Source organism: Coenobita brevimanus, chromosome 54 (assembly GCF_032717465.1).
Source record: "Coenobita brevimanus isolate Jiangsu-jjx chromosome 54, ASM3271746v2, whole genome shotgun sequence".
NCBI lineage: Eukaryota > Metazoa > Arthropoda > Malacostraca > Decapoda > Coenobitidae > Coenobita > Coenobita brevimanus.
Window position 1 is genome coordinate 10,505,734 of NC_137007.1, and position 12,654 is coordinate 10,518,387.

Sequence of the window (12,654 nt, forward strand, 5' to 3'; positions counted from 1 at the left end):
TCTTGGACCGAATCGGCAATTTTGATTGGAAAATATTTTAATATTTATCACCATTTATGTTTGCACAGCTAAATATTTGAAATTCAGTCAAAAATTTGTGCTTAATTTAATTATTGATAGAAAATCAGGATTCAGGGCGAAAATTTCTTAACCTGTTAACTGCGCATGGCGGTTTTTTGGAGGTGTCCGTGGTGCGCAGACATAGGGGTAAAAATTAAATTTCCCAAAGGCCAAATTTTGTCTTAGAAATTGAGAGAACACATGCCAAAGTATATAGTAATGAAATATTAGCTTAATATTTACCTTGGTAAAGCCATGGATGAACATCAAAGTGTCTGATTCCCTATTGGAATGTACGGTTTTCGTTTTCTTTTTCGGTTTCAGTTTCGGTTTTTAAGGCTCAAACATGCTTGCATGGGTCGTCCTTGGTCACCATGGCACTATATGCGAAATTCACCAGTGCAGCCAGAGCTGTATTGAGCAGTCGCACTCGGAACAGCCCAGGCCGTATAGAGCAGTTAACGGGGTAATGTTAGCAGAAGTGTTTTGCCTCTAGCCTAGCTACTTGCCGTGACGGACTTTTGAATAAATATCACTTTACAATGCAGATACATTTTTTGTTCATTCATTCATTGCCAGATGCCATGTATCCCAGACGGGGTGGCCAATGGCTTAGAGTTAATTGTTTTACAGGGAGGGGCACTAATCCTCCACCAACCCCACTTGACATGTAGGGATGCCAACAGCATCTGGTGTTCCCAGGCGGTCACCCATCCAAGTACTAACCAGACCCAACGTTGCTTACTGAAAATAAATATGCAAAATAGAAATCTGTCAGGGCGTGCTGACGCTCTGAAGGGGAAATATGTGCTGACATTGGTGCATTTTAGCTTTGAAACCTAATGTTTAAATTCAGGAATATTAAGTACAATTTTTTTTAACGGATTTCAGATTATTAGGTGTGAATTGAGCCACTGTGGCAAAAAAAATTAAAATATTTTCCAGTGAAAAGTTCTGATTTGGTACTATATTTAGTTGCACCGAGTCGGGTGAGCTAAGTAAGTAGGAATGGATCCCATTGACTTTGCCTGTAAGGATATATATATGTTTTTATTACTTATGAATTTTATTGTGTCCAATCCTTCCTTAAATTTTAATGTATTATGCAATAAACTATTTATAGTGGCATTTGAGAAAGGTAAGAGGCAAATGGGATATTGCCACGAGTTAGAACTGGTGGGGTTAAGCAGGTTGGTGGCCAAGATGCATTCATGTATGAAAATATCTTCTTGTGTTTGTTACAAATGGCCTTTATCGAGTCAGGCAAATGGGATATTGCCAAGAGCTAGAACTGGTGGGGTGAAGCAGGTTGGTGGCCAAGATGCGCTTCATGTATGAAAATATCTTCTTGTGTTTGTTACAAATGGCCTTTATTGAGTCAAAACCTTGCTAAAATTATACTGTGTTGTGCAGCAGACTGCTTATAATTGTATATGAGAGAATAATGGCTGGACTTTTGTGAGAATCCCGGATTTGTACGGGCATTTGTCAGGCATTTGAAAATATTGTCCGCCCCCAGACTGTGTCCGGGAAATTTGAAAACCAGGAAATAGTGGTAAGGGAAATCGAGGGTTGAGTGTATGTACATAGATACAGTAAACCCTTGATGTAACGAACCCCAATATAGCAGATATCGAATTTAAAGAGCACCATGAAGCCCAGAACTTTTGTTTCCCATAGCAAATTAGAAGGGTATCCTGGGAAATTTGTAACAGTAAGGGTATTGTCAGGTCTGTCAGACCTGGTAAGAAAAATATTCATGAAAATTCACGAATGCTCAATTTGTTGACAAGAAATGGTACACAATAACTTTCACCTATATTTTACCAGAATAATAAGCAAAACTAGAGGAATTCAAGGTTTAATTATTGTTGGCAAATTTTTGGAAAAAACTGCAGTTTTTTTTGACAAAAAGACATACTCGCTTTGAAAATATGCAAAGAAAACTAATGATCAAAACTTCTCAATATGAATAGGACTTCTTCTCCGGACCACCCACTGCCTTGTGCCTGATGTTCAACTCGCCATTGTGACCATAACCTAGGGCAACTATAGCTACAACACCCATACCTCACAGGATATCATCGGGTCTGACAGACCCAACCCTCCCCCTCCCCCCAAGAGCTGATGTAATAGAAGTACAGATTAGAATACATAGGACCAATAATGACTCACTGAATCAGGAAGCTAGAGGGAGAGTCAAGGTGATACCCCGGTTTTAAATAGGTGAAACTAGCATAAGGCACTAGGTGAGTGGGTCTCTCAGACCCAAGGATACCCTTCTAGGGTTAAATGGTGCACAGTGGGTGACAGTACATGTGTTTCCTACCCATTTTACGCCAGCTTGGCTTGAATTACCCTTTCCCCATCATGATTGTGGAGTTTTAATATCAGACTATAGTATATGTATAGTGTACTATACAGTACTAGTCGTGACAAGGTTGTAAAATAAGTTGCAAAAGGGTAGAATTATGGACCGGGTTAGTGTGAAATGAGTGTACTTTACATTTCTAGTACCGGGTGTCATGTATACATGTCCTCCCGGGACCATCCGGGTGACACATATACATGATCTAGTGTTTCACAGCATTGTTTGAATATTCCACTGGTTATTTACACCACATGCAGCAACGGGCAACTCTCCTGCACACATTTGAGTCGTGCTTCAGTTACCTGCCTATCTGCCTAATAGATAGACCTATGCAAAAAGTTTTCCCTATGTCCAGATCATTGGCTGGGCGCGCGCAACCACCAACTTCAACATCAATGAAATCCAAAGGCCGGAAAAGAAAAAGCCTTAGTGATAGCGAGATAGGGAGAGAACTCGAGGTGACATTATTATTAATTGTTAGTGGAGGAAGAGGAAGAGTACCTTTCAGGAAAGCGACTGCCATAATGAGTGTCGATATTTATGTGTCGTGTGAGGAGGATGGAGGATGTGACTCCTCCACTGTGCACCCATCTGTTCCCCCTGTACGTTCATCTGCTATTTCCGATGATGGGAATGGTTCAGAGGGGGATATTGGCATGGATGAGGAGATGGCAGAGGAGGTAGGGAGTGGAGAAAGGGAGGGAGGGAGGAGGAAATGAAGTGCTTCTAGCCTTGCACCACCCCTTTGTCTATTTACCTGAATAATGGAAGCAGAAAATTTGTTTCATGATGAAATCAGTGCCTTTTTTTTTTTTTATTGAAACTGTTCATGTATGTATGTTTATTATTATGAAAAAGTCTAAATCATGGGGAAAAAATTGTTATAGTGGAATTCGATTGTGGACAGTACATGAATAACTCTTTCGTTCACAATATGTTTTTTAACTTTTTTTAGTAGTAGTAGTAGTACAGGTATACCTTGGTTTAATGATGCAATTGGTTAGGTAAAAACCCATCGTTAGGCTGGGTATCATATATCGGGGTACTTTTAACATGTAAAATAATGGGATGTGTTTTTCAGCCTTGGGTTTCTCCACCCAACCAAGTTCAAAACCCACCCAGGTGAGCCCAAAAACAAGTTTAAAGCCAAACTAAATGGTCTGACAGCTATAAAAGAAGCTAAGCTAAGTCTTACACCCATAAATAACTCACTAAAACCAACAAATAAAATCTGAAAATCGTCAAATGTAAGTCTAGAAAAAAATCAAGCTTAGTAAACTGTACCCCAAAATGACAATGTTCACCCCAGCCGTGGCTAAAACACATTAATCTAAGTCTAAAAACTGTTTATAAATCTAAACACACAATTTTTGTCTAAAATATCATCAAAATCAGTAAAAAAAAAATAAGAACCCATCATTAAACTGGGGTTTGGCTATCGTTTGGTGGGGTATGGTGGTGTTTCTGTCCCCATCATTAAGCTGGGGTATCGCATCTAGAGAGAGAGAGAGAGAAAATGAATTCCCTGAGCTAGGCAACTAAGGCCATATAGCCCCGCAACGGTAGCCCGGGCGAGGCTCGAACTTGAGACCTCCCGATCACAAGCTCAGCGCGCTACCACTGAGGTACCGGCCATGCCACGTTGAGTACACCGCTTCCCGTCCGATCAGCGAAGTTAAGCAACGTTGGGTCTGGTTAGTACTTGGATGGGTGACCGCCTGGGAACACCAGATGCTGTTGGCATCCCTACGTGTCAAGTGGGGTTGGTGGAGGATTAGTGCCCCTCCCTGTAAAACAATTAACTCTAAGCCCTTGACCACCCCGTTTGGGATACATGGCGTCTGGCAATGGATGGATGAATGGATGGATCGCATCTAGGGGTATCGTATATCAGGGTAGTACTGTTGTAGTAGTAGTGGCAGTATTTGTAGTAGTAGTGGTAGTAGTAGTAGTAGTAGTTTTTGTTGTTATAGTGATAGTTGTAGTAGTAGTAGTAATAATAGTAGTATTTGTAGTACTGTAGTTGTAATACCCAGACTTCTAGTTGCACAGTGGTGCCAGAATCGAGCGACGATGCAAGCCAAGCATACATTCCGTTTGTGTGTGTGTCAGAGATAGAGAGTGTCTGAGGCGAGCAGGCAGCCTGCCTCAAGGTAGTTGCTGTAGTTACCAGCCTCCCAGCAACAAGTACAGCCAATTATGAAAATTTTTTCACATAAATAGTGTTTGTGGTAGATTTTGGTCTTCTGGAAGTGTTATCAAAGTGTTATTATTGTGGAGGGTTAGTCTAAGCTGTAGTTGTGTCACCGAACCTCTGCCACGCATACGGACACCGGCAAAAAAACAACAAAAATTGCCCCTTTCCCCCACTTACTCACTCTCTCAACGCGCACTTCACGGACTGTCTGATGCAATCTGCTTGAAGTCGAAGGATTGTTGAGTACTATGACAATTTGTTTTTTTATTTTGGGTTAAGTATTAACTGAGATATAGAGGTTTAAAAATAGTCGATTTTCACGATTTTCTCAGGAATGCCCGGCTGTGGGAAGGGTTCGTGGGAATTTGTGCTGGGGATGGGTTAAAATCCCACTGTAGAGGGAGACCCTTGTATGTAATGAACTGTCGGCTTTAATGAACAAGCTTTCCCCTCATTAGGAGTAGACTAGTAGTAGTAGTTTGGGGGAGGCAGTGGCTCAATCAGTAAAGAGTTGACCTGCAGTCCTAATGGACTCGGGTTCAAATCCTGCTGGGGCAGGGAACAGTTTAAGGATTTGAATTTTATAATGTCAGACTTTACTGATCTACCAGAACCGCCAACATGTCGTAAAAATACCCCCGCTAATACCAATATATCAGTCCTGTATGAGACAGCCCTAGCATGTATTCAATATACAGGTAACTCGCACGGAACACGTGGGTTTCGTTCCTACCGTGCGGTGTTAGGTGCGAAATCGCGTGTATTTAAACTACTCCGTATTTTGCTCCCTAGACCCCCCAAATGTGTTGTTTTGCTGTTATCTGTCACTGGTAATCACTAGAAAGCACTTTAAGTGGTTAGAAGGTTTATTTAATGTTATAACTCACAAATACAGTACTCCACAGCAAAACTTCAACACACAAATACTGTACGTAAACACAAGGAAACATTCCGACGCCGATCATAGGTAATCATATAAATCAGGTTAACTGGTACCAGTGCTTTAACTTACAAGTACATACCAGAACAGTACATATTTAACTTAGAAGTGCAGTACTGTGATATCGAATGATTTCAGTACATAATCTGTTAGGAATGGCTGAAAAAAAAAAAAATGTTATGAATACATTTTCACCTTTTTAATATATATTTATGGTAGTTTCGAGTTATTTTTTACGTTATCGTTGTGCCCATGCTTGGAAAAGGGAGCGAAAGAGTTGAATTTTCAGTCCTAAATGAGAAAACTGCACGTCCTCCAAGGCTGGACTCTGCCACGGGAGAATAAAGTGGAGGGTCAGTCCGATTAGCAATAAGGAAGTTGTGTCACAACTTCCAGCTCCCACACCACGAGAATGGCTAAAAATAGAATTGTAATGCAGTTTCAGAACTAACAATAAGTCTAATTATTACGAATACAGATACAAAGCAGAAATAAATACGTTTACAGACGGGGAAAACGTACTTCTTCCGTCATAACATGTTCATCTTTCTCTATCATTTTACGTTCATCTTTATCATTTTACCTTGTTATTTTCGCAATATATATTGCTGTCTCGTAAACAGGGTGGTTGTTTGTGTTTTGCAAGGGAGGAAAAAGATTGTATTTTCTGTCTGGGTTGAGATAATGGGTGTACCTATGTGTGGTTAGGCATGGCCACGAGCGAAAAAATCGTACATCCACTCATCACGATAGCAGGTGGTGAACTGACAGATGATACATGAGAGGGTGAAGTCAAGGTCAGTCTCATGTCCCAAATTTTCGTTCACTTCCCGAAAGTTTATTCACAGTTTTCTACAAGTTGCATTGCATCAAATGATCCAAACCATTACAGGAAACCTGAACAAATAGGTAAAGATACCAAGACAAAAATGTATTTTTCTTTTATTATAAGTCTTTAACGAACAAACAAAAAAGGCAATATTCCGACGCCGATCATGGGTAGTCATATAATTCGGGTTAACTGGTTACAAGGCTTTATTTAATGATTTAACTTTATTTAAGTGCTTACAAGTACAGTACATACGAGAACAGTAAATATTTAACTTACAAATACTGTACAGTATTGTGGAAAAAACGAACAAATAAAAAAGGCAATATTCTGACGCCTATCAGGTAAACTGGTTATAAGACTTTATTTCTTGCTATAATGTTATTTAATAGTACTTTAAGTTGCACATAAACTTACCAGAACAGTACAGTACAGTAAATATGCAACTTACAAATACTGTGCTACTGTACTCGGGAATGTCTCACTCACTGAATAATTTCCCGCCTAGATCGTCACGTAATCAAAACAAACCGCGCGCTGCGGTGATGTTCGAGGATTTGATCTTTCAAAGGCCTCTTCTGCGTTAATTTGTAGTTTTCATAATGGTTTTTTAATCTTACGTTGTCTTATATGTATCCCAGCCCTTACCGTGTATAATTGTGAGCGCGTTCCGTGAGATCGTGTTCCGTGCGAGTTACCTGTAGATGGTGAGCGTTAGCGCTGAAGTGGTGACATGTAGAGGTGTATGGTATGTAGGAGAACTACTGGGCCTTGAAAGCAGGCTGTGAAGCCTATGCCCAGAGTCAAAAAAAAAAAAAAAAAAAAAAAAAAAAAAAAAAATTGTTCCTTAGGCAGTCTGGCTGAACAACCCCAAGTCCCTGAGGAGGGCCCCTACGGGGACCGGGCTTTCCCACAGAGCTCTCAAGGAGTGTATGTTGTGTTGTTGGCATAGGCGATTGTGTGCAATGCAGACTTCCATGATGTGCTTAATAGTATGGGGTGCTGTGTTGCATCCTGGACAGGCATCAGCCACAGAGTTGTCCAGCCTCTTCTGATAACTCAAGAGGGCTGGATGATGCCCACATCTCAGCCCGGCCGGGTGAACCCTGTACTCACAAGGGAGGTAGGACCAGAAGAGTGGATATCAGGAGGCCGTGCATGCAGCTGTGTGTTGTCTTTATGTGACTGAATGGTGTGGTGAGTGATATAAGCATGGATATGCTTCTGAAAGCTGGTTTGAGGTGGACAAGGAGGGAGAGATGACAGTATTTTTGTATGATATTGTGTGCTGGGTGTGGTTTTGATGTTCCTTGGTGTGTGTGGATGTGCTGCCATGTAGTGTAGTGGATGGTGTGGGTTTGTGGAGGCTGCAGCAAGAATATGTGTGCCTCTCATGTCTAGATGTTCTTTGACTTTCAGGACTTTGGTTTCTTGGTGTAGGTGGTCTGTTGGTGTAGTAGCTGTGCAGCCTGTGATTATTTTTAGGACCTTGTTCTGTATGGTCTGTAGAGTGCTGTAGTGTGCTTTAGTGAGGTTAGACCCCCATGCAGGGCTTGCATAATACATCACTGAATGCATATATTGTTTGTATACTGTGATGGTGGTTTCTTTGTTGTGTTCAAATTTTGTATTGGCAAATGACCTTAGGGCATTGAGTTATGGTGTTAATTTATTTTTAATCTTTGTGATGTGTTGTTTAAATGACATCGATGTATTGTATGTTACACCAAGGATTTAGTGTGTGTGTGTGTGTGTGTGTGTGTGTGTGTGTGTCATCTGCTCGTAAGCTATGTGTATTTGTTATGTGTAGGGTATGGTTGTGTCGTGCATGTATAAGTGAGACGAAGTAGGGGACAAAACAGATCCTTGGAGGACGCCATTTATGAAGTTTCTGATGTTCGATGACTGACCGGCAAATGTTACATGTGTACATCTGCCTGCTAAATAGTTTGCTAGCCATCATTTTGTGTTATTGTGCATGTTTTTGTTGAATATTTTGTTTGTGAGGTTGTGGCAGCGGATGGCATCAAAAGCTTTGCTAATGTCTAGTGTGAGTGGGAGTGTTCTGTTGGTGGGCTAGTTGAATTGATGCCATCAAAAGCTCTCTGTGTAAGGTCTGTAAGAAGAATGTTTGTGGAGTGTAGTGGTCTAAAACCATGTTGTGATGGACTAGGGGGATGTGAGTTGTAATTAATTGTAATACCGGTCGTTCAGTGACTTTGGAGGTCCCCCCATTAGTTCATGATATTGATGGTCTGCTGTATATCCATGTATCTATATTTGCCTATCTATCCATCTGTCTATCTATCTGTCTGTCTGTCTGTCTATCTATCTGTCTGTCTGTCTATCTATCTATCTGTCTGTATAATGCATTGTATTAAATTATTTCATATACTGTATGTTTATAGGCACAGCCAAGTTCTCCACTACCTGGGTGTCGCTCGGCTTCCCTGGATGAATTAAACACTTTGGGCCTCTCTTCCAAAGGACTACCAATAATATCACCACTTGACGCCAAAAAGAAGTAAGTTGCAATAGATACTTTGTTAGTTTTGATATGGAAATACAATACAGTTTTGTACTTTAGCATGAAAAATCTGTACAGTATCTTCATTCAGCATCATCATCCAATTCTACATTGCCCCATGAGGAGCACAGGAGCCCAGGGCTGGGCAAATTGGTCCTGACATTTAAGATGAGAGTGACTTGCCTTACTTATCCCTGAGTTCCATTACTTGAGCAGTAACTCCAACAACTCTTTGGATATAAACCTTCACCGGCTCAGTCCAATTGGAGTGCCGCATTTACCCACTAAACCACCAGGCGCCATAATGTGGTTACAGGGAGGTACTGAAGATACTTGCAGTTAGGTTCCATTCGGCATAGTTGTACTTGTACAATTAATTCTTGTATAACAAAACACGTATCTAAAGGTAAAATATTGGTTGAGTTCAAGGACCCCATCAAAGGTAAGTTTTCAAGCTAAAATATACGATACCAAATGCAACGAACATATTTATATTGCAGAACTGTAGAGAAAGCTACCTGAAAGAGCAAACAGTATGCAAATAACATGACTGCACATTAATTAAACATATAAAACTTGCATAACACTCATTTATAGGTGAGTATAATGTGCTGGACATTGGAAGCTGGCAGTCGCCAGCTAATCAGTCCTGCTATTTCTCTCCGATGTTTGAGAGAAAAAGGCGGGGACTGAGTTTGCTGCGATGACTGAATTAGAATCCTCCCACCTCGTCCCAGACTGAATGTTGTATCATTGGATTTTCAAGATCATATATTGAAAATAGTCCGTAATTTACTCAGGTCGTTATCATCGGTTTCTTGTATATCGATTGGTCGTATAATGAAACCTACCTGTACATGGTTACCACCCAGCATAGTAAATGGTTTTCTGGTGTACAGGAAACCATTCGACTTGTCACTCAGTGTAGAGTCTCCCGTAGGCAGAAGGACGAGGAAAGAATGAAGTAAAGAGAGACAGAAGAGGAAGGAAGGGGAGGAAAGGGCAGACACCTGGGAGCAGCACTACACTGGGTGAGTGGATGGTGAGTGTCCCCAATATAATGTCTATCTGTTTATCTATTGCCAGATGCCTCAATCCCATACGGGGTGCCCACAAGCAAATCGCCTCCACGTCATCCTGTCCCCCGCCATTTCCCTGCCCTGCTGCCAACTCAAACCCCCCTCTCTCACATACCTCTCCACTCCATCCCTCCATCTCATCCTCGGCCTCCCCCTCCCTCTTCCCCCCTCCAGCTCACTCACATACACTCTCCTCATCAGTGTCTCACCCTCCATCCTCTCCACATGGCCAAAACACCTCAGTGTGTTTCTCCTACCGCTTCCTATCACATCCATGTCCACACCATAACGCTCCTTTATATCCTCATTTGTCAGCCTGTCTCTCCATGTGACTCCACAGGCTCCTCTTAAATATGTAACTCATTTCCACTGCTCTCACTCTTGACTTGTGTTCTTCCAACAACGTCCAAGCTTCACTTCTATACGTTAGAGTTGGTATCACAATACTGTCACGTAGTAACTTTTTCACTTCTGTGCTCACTTCCCTGTTTCTTATCACTGCTTTCAAGGAACCAGCAATCTCTCTTCCTTGTTGTACCCTTTCAAGCACTTCAGCCTCCAAACTTCCATCCTTACTCATCACACTACCAAAGTACAGTACTTAAACGTACTCACATTTTCTATTTCCTCACCATCCAACCTCACTGTACATTCACTGACTTCACCTCTCTCAAAGACCATCACTTTACTCTTCCCAACATTCATCTTTAGAATCCATTTCATACACACTCTCCCAAACTCATCCATCAAGCCTTGCAGCTCCCCTTCCTCTTCACTCAGCAACACAGTATCATCTGCAAACAACAGTACAGGGAGTTTGCAAACACTACCCTCTCTCACTAGGGCCACTCCAACATCCACTACCCTACCTTGTACCTCTTTTATTACCCCATCCATGTACAAATTGAACATCCATGGAGACATGACACATCCCTGTTTCAACCCAACCTTCAAAGAGAAAAATTCACTCAGTTCACCATCCATACGCACTGCAGCCCTAGCACCATCATACATAGTCTTCACAGTACTCAACAACTTCTCATCTACTCCATATATTCTTAATACTTTCCACATCCTTGACTCTCCACCCTGTCATATGCTTTCTCCAAATCCATGAAAGCCACATACAACTTCTTTCTCTTTTCTAGAAACTTTTCCACTAAAGATCTAAGAATGAATATCTGATCTACACAACCTCTTCCCTTCCTATAAAGCCTCCCTGTTCTTCTCCAACTGATTCTTCTGTTATTTCCCTAACTCTGTCAGTAAGTATCCTACCATACACTTTTCCTATTACACTAAGAAGACAAATGTCCCTATGATTATGACACACTTCTTTTTCCCCTTTTCCTTTGTACAAGGGAATAATTATACTTGACTTCCAATCCTCCAGGATGTAATATAATATAATACTGTACTATATTTGAAATCACACAACACTCATCAGTATATGTTCTAATATAATACAGTAGAGTCTTCGTACAACATGAGGAAAGTTATGCAGAACTTCATGCTGAATCAAGTTTGTGCTAATTTGTGATATATTTACAAGTAAAATAGGGGATTAGGTTCTGGGAATCCCATATTTTTCCAAAGAATTATATCCAGAATATATATATATATATATATATATATATATATATATATATATATATATATATATATATATATATATATATATATATATATATATATATATATATATATATATACTGCGAGTATAAGTGGCTGGGGAATGGCTGGGAGAAAAGGTGAGAAGACAGGAAGAAATCAGTAGGATAGAAGTTGTGGAAGCAATGAAGAAAGTTAAATCAGGGAAAGCCCCAGGAATTGATGGAGTGTGTGGTGAAATGCTGAAGCATGGGGGAGAGATAGTAGTAGAATGGATGTGGAAGATATGCAGATTAGCCTGGGAGGAAGGTAGAGTCCCGGAGGATTGGAAGTCAGGTATAATTATTCCCTTGTACAAAGGAAAAGGGGAAAAAGAAGTGTGTGGTAATCATAGGGGCATTTGTCTTCTTAGTATAATAGGAAAAGTGTATGGTAGGATACTTATTGACAGAGTTACAGAAAGAACAGAGAAATTAGTTGGAGAACAGGGAGGCTTTAGGAAGGGAAGAGGTTGTGTAGATCAGATATTCATTCTTAGATCTTTAGTGGAAAAGTTTCTAGAGAAGGGAAAGAAGTTGTATGCGGCTTTCATGGATTTGGAGAAAGCATATGACAGGGTGGATAGACAAGGATTGTGGAAAGTGTTAAGAATACAGTACTCGTCAGAAGTATTCAGCGTTGTCCGCCGGGCGCGCAATACTTATGGCCCAAAAAGAATCACCCATTTTTGGAGGTAAGAATTGAGCCACAAGTTTGATCTCCGAGCATAACGTCACGGTAGCCTGAGGCCTTCCGACACGCTGGTTGGTTCCCGCCTCAGTCGCCCACGGGCTGCCTGAGAGGGAGGAACTCCGCCGAGTGTCCCTCTCAAATTGCGCCATTTTTTACCGAGTGTCCCGCAGTGTTTTGGCCTTTAAAACTTTGTTATGGCACCTACCCGTGAACTATCGAGTGAAATCATATCCCAAATCATTGCTCTAAAGGAGGCAGGCCACCAGACAAAGGAAATTAGTGAATTGGTTGGTGTGGCACGATCGACA

At 41.1% G+C, this 12,654-nt stretch overlaps 1 protein-coding gene and 1 non-coding gene across 2 annotated transcripts in view; both read left to right on the forward strand.

The window, feature by feature from the left end:
- The window catches only part of INPP5E (Inositol-3-phosphate synthase), a 576,780-nt gene that overhangs the window by 204,400 nt on the left and 359,726 nt on the right, over positions 1-12,654 (forward strand). The window contains 1 exon segment of the mRNA XM_080273293.1: positions 8,806-8,921. Coding sequence (XP_080129419.1) covers positions 8,806-8,921 — 116 coding nt within the window.
- LOC145401156 (5S ribosomal RNA) lies at positions 4,056-4,174 on the forward strand. Its single transcript, XR_013897567.1, has one exon. It is a non-coding gene; the product is annotated as a 5S ribosomal RNA (ribosomal RNA).